The sequence below is a fragment of the Paramacrobiotus metropolitanus genome, unplaced genomic scaffold (genome assembly GCF_019649055.1).
Source record: "Paramacrobiotus metropolitanus isolate TYO unplaced genomic scaffold, Prichtersi_v1.0 Parri_scaffold0000030, whole genome shotgun sequence".
Classification (NCBI taxonomy): Eukaryota; Metazoa; Tardigrada; class Eutardigrada; order Parachela; family Macrobiotidae; genus Paramacrobiotus; species Paramacrobiotus metropolitanus.
The window spans coordinates 895375-909513 of NW_026570250.1; the positions used below are offsets into that span (position 1 = coordinate 895375).

General features: G+C 39.2%; 2 protein-coding genes across 8 annotated transcripts; one reads left to right on the forward strand and one right to left on the reverse strand.

The window, feature by feature from the left end:
* The first annotated feature begins 1770 nt into the window (after positions 1-1770).
* On the forward strand, positions 1771-11660 carry LOC129588513 (rab11 family-interacting protein 4B-like). Of its 7 annotated transcripts, none has more exons than XM_055482754.1 (15): positions 1771-1857; positions 1970-2109; positions 3552-3692; positions 6942-7214; positions 7752-7847; positions 7976-8053; positions 8174-8209; positions 8861-9088; positions 9253-9343; positions 9437-9486; positions 9555-9636; positions 9743-9880; positions 10028-10165; positions 10506-10643; positions 10764-11660. In XM_055482754.1, the coding sequence occupies exons 4-15, from the start codon at positions 7066-7068 to the stop codon at positions 10878-10880; spliced, it is 1341 nt and encodes a 446-aa protein (XP_055338729.1). In that variant the 5' UTR covers positions 1771-1857; positions 1970-2109; positions 3552-3692; positions 6942-7065; the 3' UTR covers positions 10881-11660. The 7 variants fall into 7 exon arrangements, with proteins under 7 accessions (XP_055338729.1, XP_055338727.1, XP_055338725.1 ...); XM_055482752.1 differs by adding an exon at positions 4831-4958 and having other exon boundaries at positions 1804-2109; XM_055482750.1 differs by having other exon boundaries at positions 1804-2109.
* Positions 11661-11695: 35 nt separating this feature from the next.
* On the reverse strand, positions 11696-14020 carry LOC129588665 (uncharacterized). Its single transcript, XM_055482997.1, has 7 exons — positions 13802-14020; positions 13571-13716; positions 13137-13334; positions 12853-13045; positions 12481-12631; positions 12240-12334; positions 11696-12052 (listed from the first exon to the last, which is right to left on the reverse strand). Exons 1-7 carry the CDS (start codon positions 13891-13893, stop codon positions 11953-11955), a joined length of 975 nt encoding a protein of 324 aa, XP_055338972.1. The 5' UTR covers positions 13894-14020; the 3' UTR covers positions 11696-11952.
* Positions 14021-14139: the final 119 nt, after the last annotated feature.

Here is a 14139-nt window from a genome sequence, read left to right on the forward strand (position 1 = left end):
TAAAAGTTTTAAAAGTTTTAAGACTTGGCCCACTTTGTACCTACAGTGAAAATATGTATTTAAAAATCCCGAAGTAATCCGAAAGATGGCTGTCTTTCATCCAGAAAGGCTTGTAGTGTACGTAATAGCACAGTATCGCTGTAAGCGTAGCTGCAGAGATACAACTTTCGAAGTCAACTATATAATATTATGTCAACTGGCTAATTCTTAATTTCTTGTTTCATGATTAATTAATGATTAAGTACTGCCTCTGACAGACTGACACAATGCTTGCCATTGCAGTCCCGCAGATCGATTTGGCAAAAACGCGTTCATGCTTCCGCCGAGCGGATAGATGCATTGTCGAAATGCGGAGAAGACAGGCGGATGGATGCATTATAACTGCGGTCGGCAATGTCCTTGTATTTAATTATTTAACTTGTAAGTTAAAAGAATCTGACTTGTCCAGAGCGGACCGGAAATGCTATTCGTGCGATAAATTAAAGACGAAAACTGCGGAAAACATTTCAGTTTCTCGTCTCTTTCGGTGCGAATCCGTTTGAAACTTGGATACACATCCGAGTCTGTCTGGCGAATCGGGTGTACGATAGGTGAATCCGTGAATGTAAATCGAGTAGCTGAATGCACCATCCAAGGTCACTTCTATTTGTATCTGTAGATTTCCATTCCCATTTATGCAACCGGCAAAGTGCTGAACTACTTATATAAACATCTGGATAACAATCAATTCACAAAATTAATGGAAAGCCATTCTCTTTGTGCAACCAGGTAAGTTGACATCGCCTTATATATAGTGTAACGATAGAAAATCTCAGTACCGCCAGTTTGGATTGTTGATTGCTTTTCTACATCAGTTATTGGTTCATTCGTTCCTTGTCTTCCTCATTAAGATCATGTGAATCAGCATCTCATTGTCTTAACGATTTACCGCTACAATCTCGATGCTCTTGACTTTTACTTTTGCGCACTAGATTTATTCTTGGATTTGCTTCTTGCCAGCTAGCTAACCTTGCTTTTTGCTTTCTTGCCCTGTGTACTTGCTAATAAGAATCTTGCCGTGACTGCCATGTCTTGCGTTGTTGTTTGTAATCACGTTGAGATGAATCGTCTCATCTCACACAGTGTAGTCGTGTAATTGTCACCTTACTTCCGGTCAGCATCGCTGCTGACCGTGCCAGCCTTTTGATTGTCAGTTAGCATTAACATCCGCTACATCGTGGTACGGTGGATTAACCATCCCACTAGAACAGCAGTTTAACCGGCTGCTGTTGCAATAGATATCGCCTGTTTTCTCGTGTCGAATGGCGATACCCGTGGTGATACCCGGAGGGTTGTCCGGTCTCCAAAGCTTGGCGATCATTTTGAGAGACGAAACAGGATTTTGTTTGTCTGTTGCATAAAGCCATAAACTAAAAACTTGCAATTCGTATGTACTGTAACTGTTTTTGATGGCGTCATAAAAAACTAGACGCTCTGACGATTCTTTGAATGCCGGTATAATTTTTAGCTTTGCAATTGAAAATTTCAGAAATTCGTGAGTCAAAAAAAGTGTTTTTGGTTAGTAATTTGCGATACTGACCAGTGAGCCGCAGTAAGTACCAAAGTCTTTATTGATAATTGATCGTGAGCAATACAGTACTAGCGTACCTACCTAGTGAAAGTGTCGTACATATCCGTCCAATGAGCCGATTTCGTTGCAGTACTCTGTACTCGGTTTCGATTTGTGGCATGCGGTTTATGGAGGAGGAGCTACCTGTTGCCTGAAATTATTCATATCTTTTGGCTTATGTGAGTGAGGGTAGCTGCAGAATGCGGATTGCGGATGCTTGGATGTTTTTCTCACAGGCTGAAAATTAGGTACTCCTTTCGATTTTCTTGAAGAAACGGTTTTGGGATTGAATAGTAATGTGTGTTTTATAAGGAGTACTCAGATTGCTAACAGATTCCTTTTGCATAATTGTTATTGAAGTGGTGTATCTCCTTCTCGCCGTACGTACTGCATGGAAGGAGGTGGAGTGGATAGCGAAACGCGTATAAAATCTGGAATCACTGAATCTGGATGGTTATAATTGTGGACTAACTCAGTCTAACTAGGAACTAAAAATTTAAGTAAGTCACTGTAAGCTCAGGTCATATATTTTATAAACGTGCTTATTTTATAACTTTACATATTTATATTTTACATATCGAAATTATGAAATAACTGTGTAATGGATATACTTTGAGATTGCAGGCGTTCGCTTCTTTCAAGTTTCACATAATACAATTATTTGAAAACTAGGAGTTACAGTTTGTTTGCCTGTTGTCTCTCTACCCGTTGAACTAATGCAAGTAACAAGTACTTTGAAACGTAAAAATTGTTAAATGTGACTGTGTGCATAATTTTTAGGATTCGACTCAAGTGACTGGTCATCTGTGAGTTTAAATCGTAATTACTGATTAAATCTTTGCTTTGGTATTTTGGTAGACTTTGCTTTGGTATTCTCAAAAAACATTAAGTATCGATGCATTGTTTGCGTGTGTTTAGCGTGAAACCGTAGATGCAATACGAGTAGTTAGGTTTAAATGTTGATGGTTGCACCTGATAACTGTGAACCAGATTTCTATGAATAATTATAATTTTTTTCATAAAAATCGATATTAAGTATTAATTTTGTTGCTGTGAGTGGTTGTTCGCCCCCGAGGAAGCGCAATAGTAGTGTCATTCTTCTATGCATTTTCTGTTAATCAAATCGCATAAGTTATCTCTTTTTGACTGGCTTATGGTGATAATGAAACTCTATTGTATTGTGACAGATGGAAACATTTTATACAGTTTTATAAAGCTGCAAAATGCAGACGTATTATATTCTGCAATGGTAGAAACAGGATTATTGTAGCTACTCTGACTCATACTACGAGTAAACCATGGAGTAAGGATGCTATCGTTTTAAGATAACATTATAGATCTGTATTATTGGTTGGAGATTCAGATTACAGATCTTTTCCAGCATTTTCGATAATTTTTCTACGACACAAATAGGTACCCAGATCAGATCTAGAATTGATTGCAATTTTACAATCAAGATTCAAGCCGCAGATCGTCTTGCATGTAATTATAGAACTCCGTCTGGCGTCTGAAATATATCTGTTCGAAGAAATGTGCGAGTAGTTTTTTTAATTTTCGATTGATTTCACTTATACACTACTATGATAACTTGATGAATTGAAGATCAGTACTTTCAGGTTAGCGGTGATTGCGATAGATACAAGTACCTATCTGCTTTATACGCTACGCTACCTGTTATTATGACTCTTCCAAGCTTCTTATCTGTATACCACCTTTGGTATAAGAAGCTTAGAAAACGAATATTCTACCTGTTAATATTATAATTGGTGCATGGTATAAATATATGATAATTATCATATATTTATACCATGCACCAATCACAGATGTGTTGTCATTTTTGTGAAACAGTGTGTTGTATGAGTGTACCGTATGAGTGTTAGCCGTGAATTATCATAATAATATTAAAAGTGGTGAGTAGTATTGAATTGAATTGCTGTTACAGATGCAACGACGTTAAAAAGTTTGGAGCATCAATACGGAAGCTCTAAACACCTTGAGCAAGCACCGTTTATACCCAGCATTTTGATATCTACAAGACTTCCAAGAAAGCATGACGGAGGCGTGCGCGTACCCGTAATGCCAGGTAAGCATCTTTGCAGTTTGCTGTTTTTCGCATTTCCGATTTAATACCGTAGATTGAGAATCGCTTTACGTAATAGGAATTCCTGAATGCGTGGTCGAACATATGTGTTTTTCAGTAAATCAGTTAAAATTTTCGACTGTGTAGTTGTACTTATAGTTGATATTTCACGTGATTATACTGTATTTTGAATAAATAAGTAGTGGAGTTATGTTTTTCATATGTAAAATTATTTTACGTTTTGATCAGCAATTGAGGAATTTACTAAAAAGAAAACTTCAAACCCCGAACTTTTGATCATAATGCATTCTACTGAATCCGTTGAATATAATTTATAAATATCTGGCAGCGCAAAGAGCAAATGAAAACGCACCATCGCATGTTTTTTGCAGTGCGGGACATAAAAAGTTCATTTTGCTAGTGATCGACCATTCAGATATCTAGTGGAACTAATTTGTATGTCGTTATGATGACTGAATAGGATATTAACCATTTTTTGCTGTTGCTTTTTTATAGTCTTGCGGTGCTTTTTGTGACCAAAGCAGATAAGCAATAAACTTCTCTCGATGATGGTCAGAAATATGTGATAAAGTGCTTACCACTAACTAACTAGTACTTCGCGGTTTCTTTTACTCATTTCGTAGATTACTTGGTTTTGCACAACTTGAAAGCGGAAATCTTCGTTGAATTGCCTACAGTCCTTTTAGACTGCTGGAGGCTGGGAAGATTATAGCACCTTTAATTACAGTTACTGATCATTTTTGTTTTTTAATTCTAGATGTATTCACTTTATACTCATACAAAGTAGTTAGTAAATGTGAAATGACCGTGCATTGTTTTTGCATTATGAGAGACTTCATTGCAGTGGAAAGATGAAGATTATTATTTTGGTTTTCTTTTGTTCTGTACGAGTAACGGGAAAATTTCTTCGACATTCATGCACGTTCGTTGGTGCTTGTGTATTTTTCCATCCAAATAGCTGTCAACAGGTTTTGAATCGCTGATTGTACGATAGATTGATACGGTATGTGGCATCGTTTTTTTACCGCCTTGACCAGTTGTCTGCATTATCCTTCCTGCCACATATAATGAACCAGTAGCCGTGGTGGTTATTCAAGTTTGTTATGTGTTGCTGTTGCAGCCAAGGTTTTCCACGAGGTGCTTTTCCGTCGTGTAAGAAAGCACTGCGATTTAGAATGGAAATTAGAGCGTAGAGACACCGAGAGAAAAACCGCTCTCTGTCCACTTCATTTCCCTGATTTATCAACGGTACGATACTACAGAGTACAGATGGTGTTTCTACATGGAGATACAGTACCATCGTGGTCGGCTGACGAACTTAAAGGTCTGCTGAGCGAGTTTGCCAACTCGACCCAGAATGTCTTAATTACTGTCTTTTGAAACAAGTGGACGCTTTGTAGTCGTGCGAAGAGGTTGTTAGTTTCACTTTCGGATCTGTTAATGTCGATCTGTAAGTTTTTCCAGACTATCCGGCAGAGACACTGCCAATTATAAAATTACACTGTATGTTCTGTAATAAGGGTATACTGCAAATGTCATAGTTGTTGTGCGCAGCCGTGGATATCTGCAGAGTAATCGTGTTTCTCACCAGTCAGTGGATGGCAGGTATTACCTGGCAGGTAATTAATGGAAAACTACAATAAATAAATATATAATTCGTGTGGTATATTTTTATAATTCGTGTGGTATATTTTTTAATTAGCAAAACGTTTTCCTGGTTCGATGTGATTAAGGATACTTTGTTATATAGTGAATAATTTATAACACACACTCAAAATTAATCCATATAATAAGAGTTCTTTCTGGATAATAATTTTATTTTACCGACAGTATTTGTCTTCGTTAGCTTTCACGGTTCCTTACTGCTAAATGTTCACTTCATATTGCACGCACTGCATAGTGTACAGTGTGGTTTGCCGATGACGGAAAGATGAAACAAGTTGGAAGGGGTTACACTTGTGTTTTTATGTAAATATCGCAAACCTGGGATTACAGCATTCGCACAAGTGTGGGTGGCAGCAGACTAGGTATGATAACCTACTCTGGATTATGTAACAATCGCACCGAAACGTGTGGCTCAATAAATTTTACTACGGCAGTTAAATTACATGTTGGGCCAGAAGCGTGAGATTTTGCATCGTTTCCGGTTGCGTATAAAACTGCACTAGCTGACAATTTGCATTGTGATTTGTGTGTAAAACGGTGGTGTGAACGCGATTCCAATACAAAGTAAAAACACCGAAGCGATCGCGACATTCTGACAGTTATTTTCCATTTGTGTTGATAAGTTGTCGCTTCTGTTTGGCGGAGGGGGTATTGGAAAAAGCTTTTGCACAGATGAGTTATTTTGTGTCGGCCTTTATATGAAAAATTGGTTGTATACAAAATATCTGTCGTAGCGGTCACTGTGCGCCGGATACTGGCGGATAGTGCGGCCTAAATTTTTTTGAATGATAGACAAGACCATCTGCGGATGTGTCGAAACAGTTGATCAGTACTAAATTTTAATTTAATTTTCACGCGTCCAAATTTTTGCTGTGACTTGTTTGAGCCTGATGACTGACAGTTGAATGATCCTTATTTTATTCCTCGGAGAAGGGCTGTTTTGCGCTGATTTGGTGCAGTCGATATATAAGGCACACGCTACGGTTACGGAACCACTTGACGTGAAATGGCAATATTATTAAATTTTCACCGGTGTGTTCGGCAGTTATTGATCTGTTTGGGATTTTCACTTGCGCTTGTAGGTTAATGGTGTGTTATTTATCGACCTTCATATGCACAGCGGACACCTGTGCCGGTTATGCATAAAGCGGCCAACAACTGGAGAAAACGTCCTTGCAGCGGGGTATCGCGCAAATTTATTGATATTTTCTGGGAGAAAATCGATTTTGCGTGAAGCTGCAAAGCTCAGGAATTTTCAGTGCTCACCGGTGAAGCGTACTTCATTTTGGTTTTATGGTTATGGCAGACTAGCAGTCTGGAAAGATTGCAGCTTATGGGGCATCGTATAAAAATTCCCAACATTGCATAACGCTATGAATTTTGCAAAACCGAGGAACTGATATCAGATTATGATCTATAATATCTGATCTGTCGGCCTTTTTAATTGTGCTGATCGGCACGGTCGTTGTTGCGGCGCTGTAAAGTGGCATAATCTCTTCCGGAAGTAATGCTTATTGAATTATCCAGTGTGCCGTGTGTATGCAGTATGGTTGGTGTTTTTTGCAGGATTGTTGGAGAATTTGTGAAGCATTAAGAGAGCAACAGTGTTGACAGGATCATCTGATTGATATTATTGCATTCGTTACAATAATCTTGGGTGGTCGATAATTCCAAGCCCGTTGGACCCAAAATGAGCGTGGTATACGTGAACGGGAGCAGCTTTGATCCCGTCAAGTTCCAGTCAACGCGCACAACGAGCAATGACGAGGAAACCGATTCGGCCTTGGGCAGTTCGCACTCCAATTCCACACATTCCCCTGATATTCCCGCATTAGACAGGTCGGTGTTGGCTTATCTTACTATTGTACAATCAAGTCTGTTTTTTTTTGAAATCAAGGCGGAAATCCTCAGAATTGTTTTATCACATTCTGTTCAGTTGTTATTTTGGAAGGAAAACATTATGTGCACCAAATACGAAGCTGCATAAGCAATCTGTATTAATATTATTTGCACTTTTATCACAATAAGTTAGGATAAAACAATGTAATTACAACAGCTTAAAATTATTTTCCGGTTGAATGATAGAACGATATACGTCGTTGGCACTGAAGTTGCACGGCGGCGTTGTAATTTGGAGATGTCGATTTTATGCATTTTCTTTTGTAGTAAATGTGTGTGTTATGCAGAAAGCATATACATAAACTGAAATGTTATGTTTTGTTAACAGAAATTTAATATCGAAATGAATTAACTGGTCTTTCGCTCGCCTTTGTAACTTGTGTTATATTTCTGGCTGCATTGTATTTTGGCGCTTTCCGATTAACGCCGTTAGCATTGCACTTTATCTTGTTGATTGTAATTTGTAAAGTTTTGCAGAGATGTTCACGGAGAAGAACGGTTCGAAGATTACGGCGCAGCCGAAGAAGCGGAGCCGGAGCTTCTGGCACCCTTCGGCGAGAAAAAATCAGTCCTGTAAGCGATTGTTACACTAGACTGGCTTATTTTTGCGTGTCATCAAACTGGCGATGATGTATAAATTGGCTCATTTAACTGGTTATTGAAACGATTAAATTATATAGTGATCCAATTTGTTTTGACAGTAATACGGTCAACGGTGGTGGAGCTGGATTTAACCGTACAGCCTCGGTTCGACGCTCATTCCGCCGTCCCTCGCCGGCGTAAGTTACTTCGCTGACCATCGGCATTCTGCGCCGCCATCTGTCTGATGCGGCCTTGTTGTTGTCGCACATGCAAAGAGATCTCTGACCAGATTGTGTTTTTGTTTGGGTACATTATAGCACTGTCAGACGGACGCCATCGTTCGGCATCTCAAAGTAAGCGCTTGACATGTACACACAATGGACATGATAGGCGGTATTTTGATATTTTTTCTGATGTAATGGTTTACGCAATGCATTCAGTCAAAACTGTACATTGACAAGAGTAACCGCTCTGCCTAAAGTGGGGGCAGAAAGAGCATATGCATTTTTGATTTCCATAATAATTATAAATATATGTATATCATGAGCGGCAATAACAACCTCACTGCTTTTAATTTTTGAAGAAAGGTAAATCTTATTGCGCAAATTTGTACTGCAAAGTGTATTACAATACTTATTTACTGCGTAAAAATTAGTTACCAATAAATTTGTAACATTGATTACTCTATACTAAAATGGAACTATGCCATAGCGGAACAGCACTAGTATCAGTGTTCAAGAAGTGTTGACGATGATTATTGCCTTTTACCAAAAACTTTCGTTGTGTAAATCGTTGATGTCGTAATATTCTTTGAAATTTGTTTGCATGTATTGACTATCTGTATGGTTATTTAAATTTACTAAAAATTTCCGTTGTGTATATTGTAAATATCGTATTTTATTGTACAGTATGTAAGACGATACGTATTGCGTAATAATAATAACCATTAACATGTTATGCCAACGAGGCAAAAGTCAACAGTAAATGGCTTATTTTGTGTACAGTTCGAGCATGAAAGGTTCACCGGGCACCCACCCTCACGCCCATCATGACGATCCGGATGCCGATGACTGGAACAGTGTGGACAGTTTCCAGCGCGACGACGATGTCTACCACTTGACCCAACAAATGGAGAAACTGCAGAATCAAGTGTCGGTCCTGGTACAAAGTCAAGCTAACCAGGAAGACAACGTCAGCAAATTACGCCAGGATAATGCCGGGTTAACAGAACGGTACGATATGGAAGATGTATTGCGTAGACAGCCTACCGCCTTATCGCTGAGATAATTTACATAGCTTCCCATCGTATTTATCTTTCGCTGGTCATATTTTGACACGGAAATATGATATGACAAAATGTACGAGTAACTCACTTACTTATGTTGGTGGTCTTTAGGTGCACTTTACTAGAGGAACAGCTGAGAGAACAAGAGATGAAATATGAGGAGCGACTGAAAAATGAACACAGGAAAAACATGGATTTATTGGTATGTATTTCGCAGCTGTTTTCTAAAGTTTATATCGCCAGTTTTGGAGTCAAAAATTTATTTGATGTAAAGTAATGCACGCACTGTTTTCAGCAACGTCTGGAACGGGATAAAAATAACGAACTGGAGAACCGTAATAATAGGTAAAAGCATGGTTTATCGAGTAGATTTTTTGTTGGATCAGTTTATTACTGTAATTATATCTTTGTAGAATAACTACCTTGGAAGTGGAAGTCAATCAGCTACGAAACGAGTCACTCCTGGTGAAAGCACAAGCAGAAAAGTTTAAGCTGGTATGCGTAACTCTTTACTGGGGTTGCAAAAAACCACCTACAGTTATTTAATGATTAATCACTATTGGCAGATAAACGAGATTAATGTTTGTCAATTTTTGTGCAGGAAAAAGCGCATTACCAAGATAAACTCATTGAAGCTGAACGGCAGATGAGTGAACTGAGTGAGGAAGCGGGTCGACTCAAGGAAACTCTACGTCGAGAACGCGAAGATATCGCCAAGAAAACCACAGCGCATGATCAGGTAAGGTTAATCTGCTTCGCTTGGGCAGCGTGTGTGCTTTATTCAACACCCACTTGATACTGTGATAGCGATGCACTCGTAAGTGCCGGCCACGCTATCGTAATTTTAGTATGGTAATAGCGCGTTCAACAGTTCATTTTTTGTTAGGAGCTAATTGAGTTACAGCTCGAGCTGGAGCAATTGCGCAGTTATAAAATCGAAAATGAACGCTACACTTCCACCCATAACCGCATCGCACCGGAACGCGTACGTGAACTGGAAAGCGAGTTACAACGAGTTAAACAGGTACAGATTTTATGGTGTTATGCTCTGCTAGTTTACAATTAGCATACTAATGGTCAAACTATAACCATGCTTGCAGAGAAAATAATCGGTAGCGATACTAGCTAGATCTGTTGTGGATTATGATTGTAAACCGGCATGGCTGGCACTGTCTTTTCACTTTGCTTTGTTTTTAAGAATGGTTTATTGCTTTTGAATATTTTGTGTATTTTATTGATTTTTGTATTTTTTGGTTTTGGGTATTTTTTATTGTGTATTTATGTATTTTGTTTTTGCTTACGAATAAATGCGTACAACGTGCTTACGAATGAATGCATTTGGATGCATTTTACTCTGATTTTAGGAAAACGTTAAACTGGAAGAGTCGAATCAGGAGCTCAACACCCACCTTCTGCATAATCAAGTTGAGCAAGGACGCGCACTGCTCAGAACTGACATGGGCAGTTTGTTTTCCGAATTTTCTGACACGACACGAGACGAAGTAAGTGATATAATAATTATTTGGAAACTTAGCCTTCGTGAGTGTGTACTTATTTGCGATTATGACTGGCCATTATAGTGAATGTATATTTGACATTCGGGTGTTTTCTCAATTGCATAGGCCGTTGAAGCACTCAAGGAGTACAATCGTCAACTGAAAGAATATGTTGACCGGATTCTGGCCGGTGTACTCGAGAGAGCACCGGAACTGTTGGAAATCAGATGGCCAACTAAATAATTTGACTCTGCTGCCTGTGTGATAGACCAGTGTTAAGCCTGGACGCCTGTTTCGTACGGACCACTGTGATGTTATTCGGCGCGCCGGGCGCGCTTCTACCCGTTTTATCACTTTTATTTTATTAGGGATTGGAGGTGCTGTGGGGCAACCAAGGATCTCAGCTCACGCTACAGAATGGGAATATTTAGAAAAAGTTTTGCGGTGTTCCTGTTATTTGATTGACTTTTCCCATCATTGACCCGGAAATCTTTCTCCGCGCGTATTACTGCACTTTTCTGCCGCCTTTGTCAGAGGACCTTGTATTATCGTTCACGCTCTTGTTATCCGTCGAATGGATGAATTTTTATCATCTGGCTCAAATTGGGCACAGTTTGAGTGCTGCTAACAAAGGCATTGCGGAATGCACCAGTCTTTTCTTCCATTGTGATTTCCAAGCACCCGAATTTTAACTTAATTTTAACTTTTAGACAATATGGGGTTGTTAGACTTTATGTATACTTCGTTAGAAATGTTTGGTTCGTATCCAAATACCCCAGTTTAGTTCTTCTTTAGTGTTACTTTTTATCTCTTTTTATGGGTTGCGGCTCTTTTCTGACACATGATTTTTCGATGTTAAGTTTTGCTTACTTGTTCTTGGTTTGCTAACTACAGAGTATTGTAGCTAGCGATTTTATGCCCTGACACTAATTTCTGTGGATTTTGTAATTACTGGACTTTGATATATGCGCTTATTTTGGCAAAACATTAAAAGTGTATCAAAGAAAATTAAAGAAAGCAAATGATCAATCATGAATCCAGCACAATCTGCGAATGCGATGCACACTTTGTTATCCGTTTAGTTTCGTCAGCTTTTAATGCATACAATTCTGAAACCAGTTACTGCTACAGTTTGAAAAAAGCCGAAACCAAATATGCTGTATATTGTGGTGGTATGTTACTGATCAATTCAATGGCTTAATCATCAGTGTATGTAACACAAAACTTTCGAAACACCACACAATCAACAAATCCATTAAATGACCCGCAACACACGATCACACTCCCTTATGCTAGGAAAGAGCGATCCCAAACGTTATTCCTCCTCTTCTTCATCTGTTAGAATATCATCACTTTCGTTATCCATTTCCTCTTGCTCGTCATCGCTTAATTTATCATCCTCTTGATCACGATACCTGGAAACCAAAGGACAGATTTAAAACTCGGCCGTAACAACTCATCGCGTAAATAAAAAGTTAACCAGATCTAAAAATCTATCGAAACCACAGAACTAGACGGATGTTTCGGTACTCATAGTCTACGACAAAACCATAACCAAAATTCCAAAACCGCCGGTAAAAATATATAAAGTGGTATACATACTGAAGGAACTGCACCGCCCGAGACTGCATTAAACGCTCGGATTCCGCACCATGACGTAAATGGGGATTCGCGGCTTGCACGCGAGCAAGAAGTTCCTGAAACGGAAAAATAGTAAGCGCGCGCAATTACAACTACTGATCCCGAAGGGTAAATGATTTTACTGTAGACTGATTCCTTTCAAATTTTTTCAACGTATTCGTACGTAACAAATCAAATTTCGATGAAATTAAAAAATCTGCACCTGTTGCGCTTTACGGTCTCTTTCAACCAAAACCATAACTTCTTCCATGGAAAGAAGGGCAATTTTCGACTTGGCGGCCGTGCTTGGAGTTTTTGGCTGTCCTTCCCCAACGGTGCTTCCTTTGAGATTCTTCGGGGTACTCCTAAACGATCTGAAAATAAATACATTCATGAAACACGTATACAAATACTGATGTAGAAAAAACACCAAGGGATAGTAGTCTGCAGAAAATTATTATTGTCATTATTACACGGTATAATAAGGCCATCATTAATTTAATTTTAAATGTGGTGTCAATTATTGACACCACATATAACGAGCCGTGACCATAAGTTTAATTTTTTTGTAATCATGGATTTTTGCTGAGCTTACGCAGGTTTAGCGCGGCTTGTAACGATATCGCGACTGTCATCCTTCTGCGCATTATCCGCTGGATTTTTTACTACTGTGATGTCAGATCCATCGTCACATGGCACCAGCGAAACCTTTGGACGGGCCAAACTATTTCCATGGATGGAAGACGATGCGTGCGGAATGGGTAAGGATTTCGGCGCTTGATTGTTCTCTATGCAGATAAAATATCTCCTAATTCTCCTTATTTAATAAATTCGGGAACAAAGGCATGAAAAACAATTCACAATACACAATCTCTGTACCCCTGGCATGATCCTCCGTTACAGACTGCGAAAAATCCGGATGAAGACGGGAAAACGCTTCCGTCACACTGTCCACATCGTTCAGATCGTTTTCACCTGGCACCAGGGATTTCTCTTTTGGCGATGCGAGAACTCGAAAATGGGCAGCGGTCTGCCGAAGAGACTTGGCAGATAGAGTTTCCATACCGCCGCTGGCATCTAAAAAGTATGGAGGATAAATCACCACTGGTAACCGTAAATATAATTATAATGCAACTAACAGCGACTGTGTGCATTGCAGTTTTTAGTGTATAAATCCGTACATGCAGATTTAGTTAAGTATTATTCACTATTCACGTTAAAATTTGAAAGCGTAATTTTTTCAACCACTGAGAAGTGGCACTCAAAAACGTTTAGCAACTATCTAAGCACGAGTGTAAACTAGAACTCCTCACCCATTCGCGAAGAATCCAGCAGGGATTTCGAAGATTTAGCTTTAGCAGATGAATTTTCCATCCGATGCTTATTAAGAAGAGATTCAATGGCTGCAACATTCTTGCGCAGCTGAAATCCATCGTCCGGTAGACCTTCAAGAATGCGTCTAACAAAAGACAAAAGCCTGACGATGATCAGGATTTAGATTAATGGTGTTCTGGGAAAATTATAACCGAGGAATGCAGCTGTACCGATCAGCAAGAAGCTTCTTCGTTCCAGCCAAAGTATGCTCCAGCTTAGCAACAGACATTTTGTCGAAAGGAGTTTTTTGGTTTGTGGCCATTTATCCCCTAAATCTGATAAAGCCTATGAGATCAACAGCCTAGGAGGATATAAAAAACGGTTTATGAAAATGTGACAACAAAATCTGGAAAAGTCAAGAATTAAGCATGAGGTATACTCCAACTGAAACTGATGGGAACGCCCCTACTGGAGCAACTGGAGGCCCGAACTGACGAATTGAACCTGTTCATTTCATCAGTTTGACTGGAGCTCCGCCCCTCCAGTTGGAGTATACACTATGCTTTAG

Bases quoted from the DNA above. Each gene is read 5' to 3' on its own strand.
- LOC129588665 (XM_055482997.1), bottom strand. From the start codon at position 13,893: ATGGCCACAAACCAAAAAACTCCTTTCGACAAAATGTCTGTTGCTAAG. The intron at 13,717-13,801 runs GTACAGCTGCAT...GTCTTTTGTTAG, and splicing joins AAGAAGCTTCTTGCTGATCG to ACGCATTCTTGAAGGTCTAC. The intron at 12,335-12,480 runs GTGCAGATTTTT...TTTCCGTTTCAG, and splicing joins GAGACCGTAAAGCGCAACAG to GAACTTCTTGCTCGCGTGCA.
- LOC129588513 (XM_055482754.1), top strand. From the start codon at position 7,066: ATGAGCGTGGTATACGTGAACGGGAGCAGCTTTGATCCCGTCAAGTTC. The intron at 9,344-9,436 runs GTATGTATTTCG...CACTGTTTTCAG, and splicing joins GGAAAAACATGGATTTATTG to CAACGTCTGGAACGGGATAA. The intron at 10,166-10,505 runs GTACAGATTTTA...CTCTGATTTTAG, and splicing joins AGTTACAACGAGTTAAACAG to GAAAACGTTAAACTGGAAGA.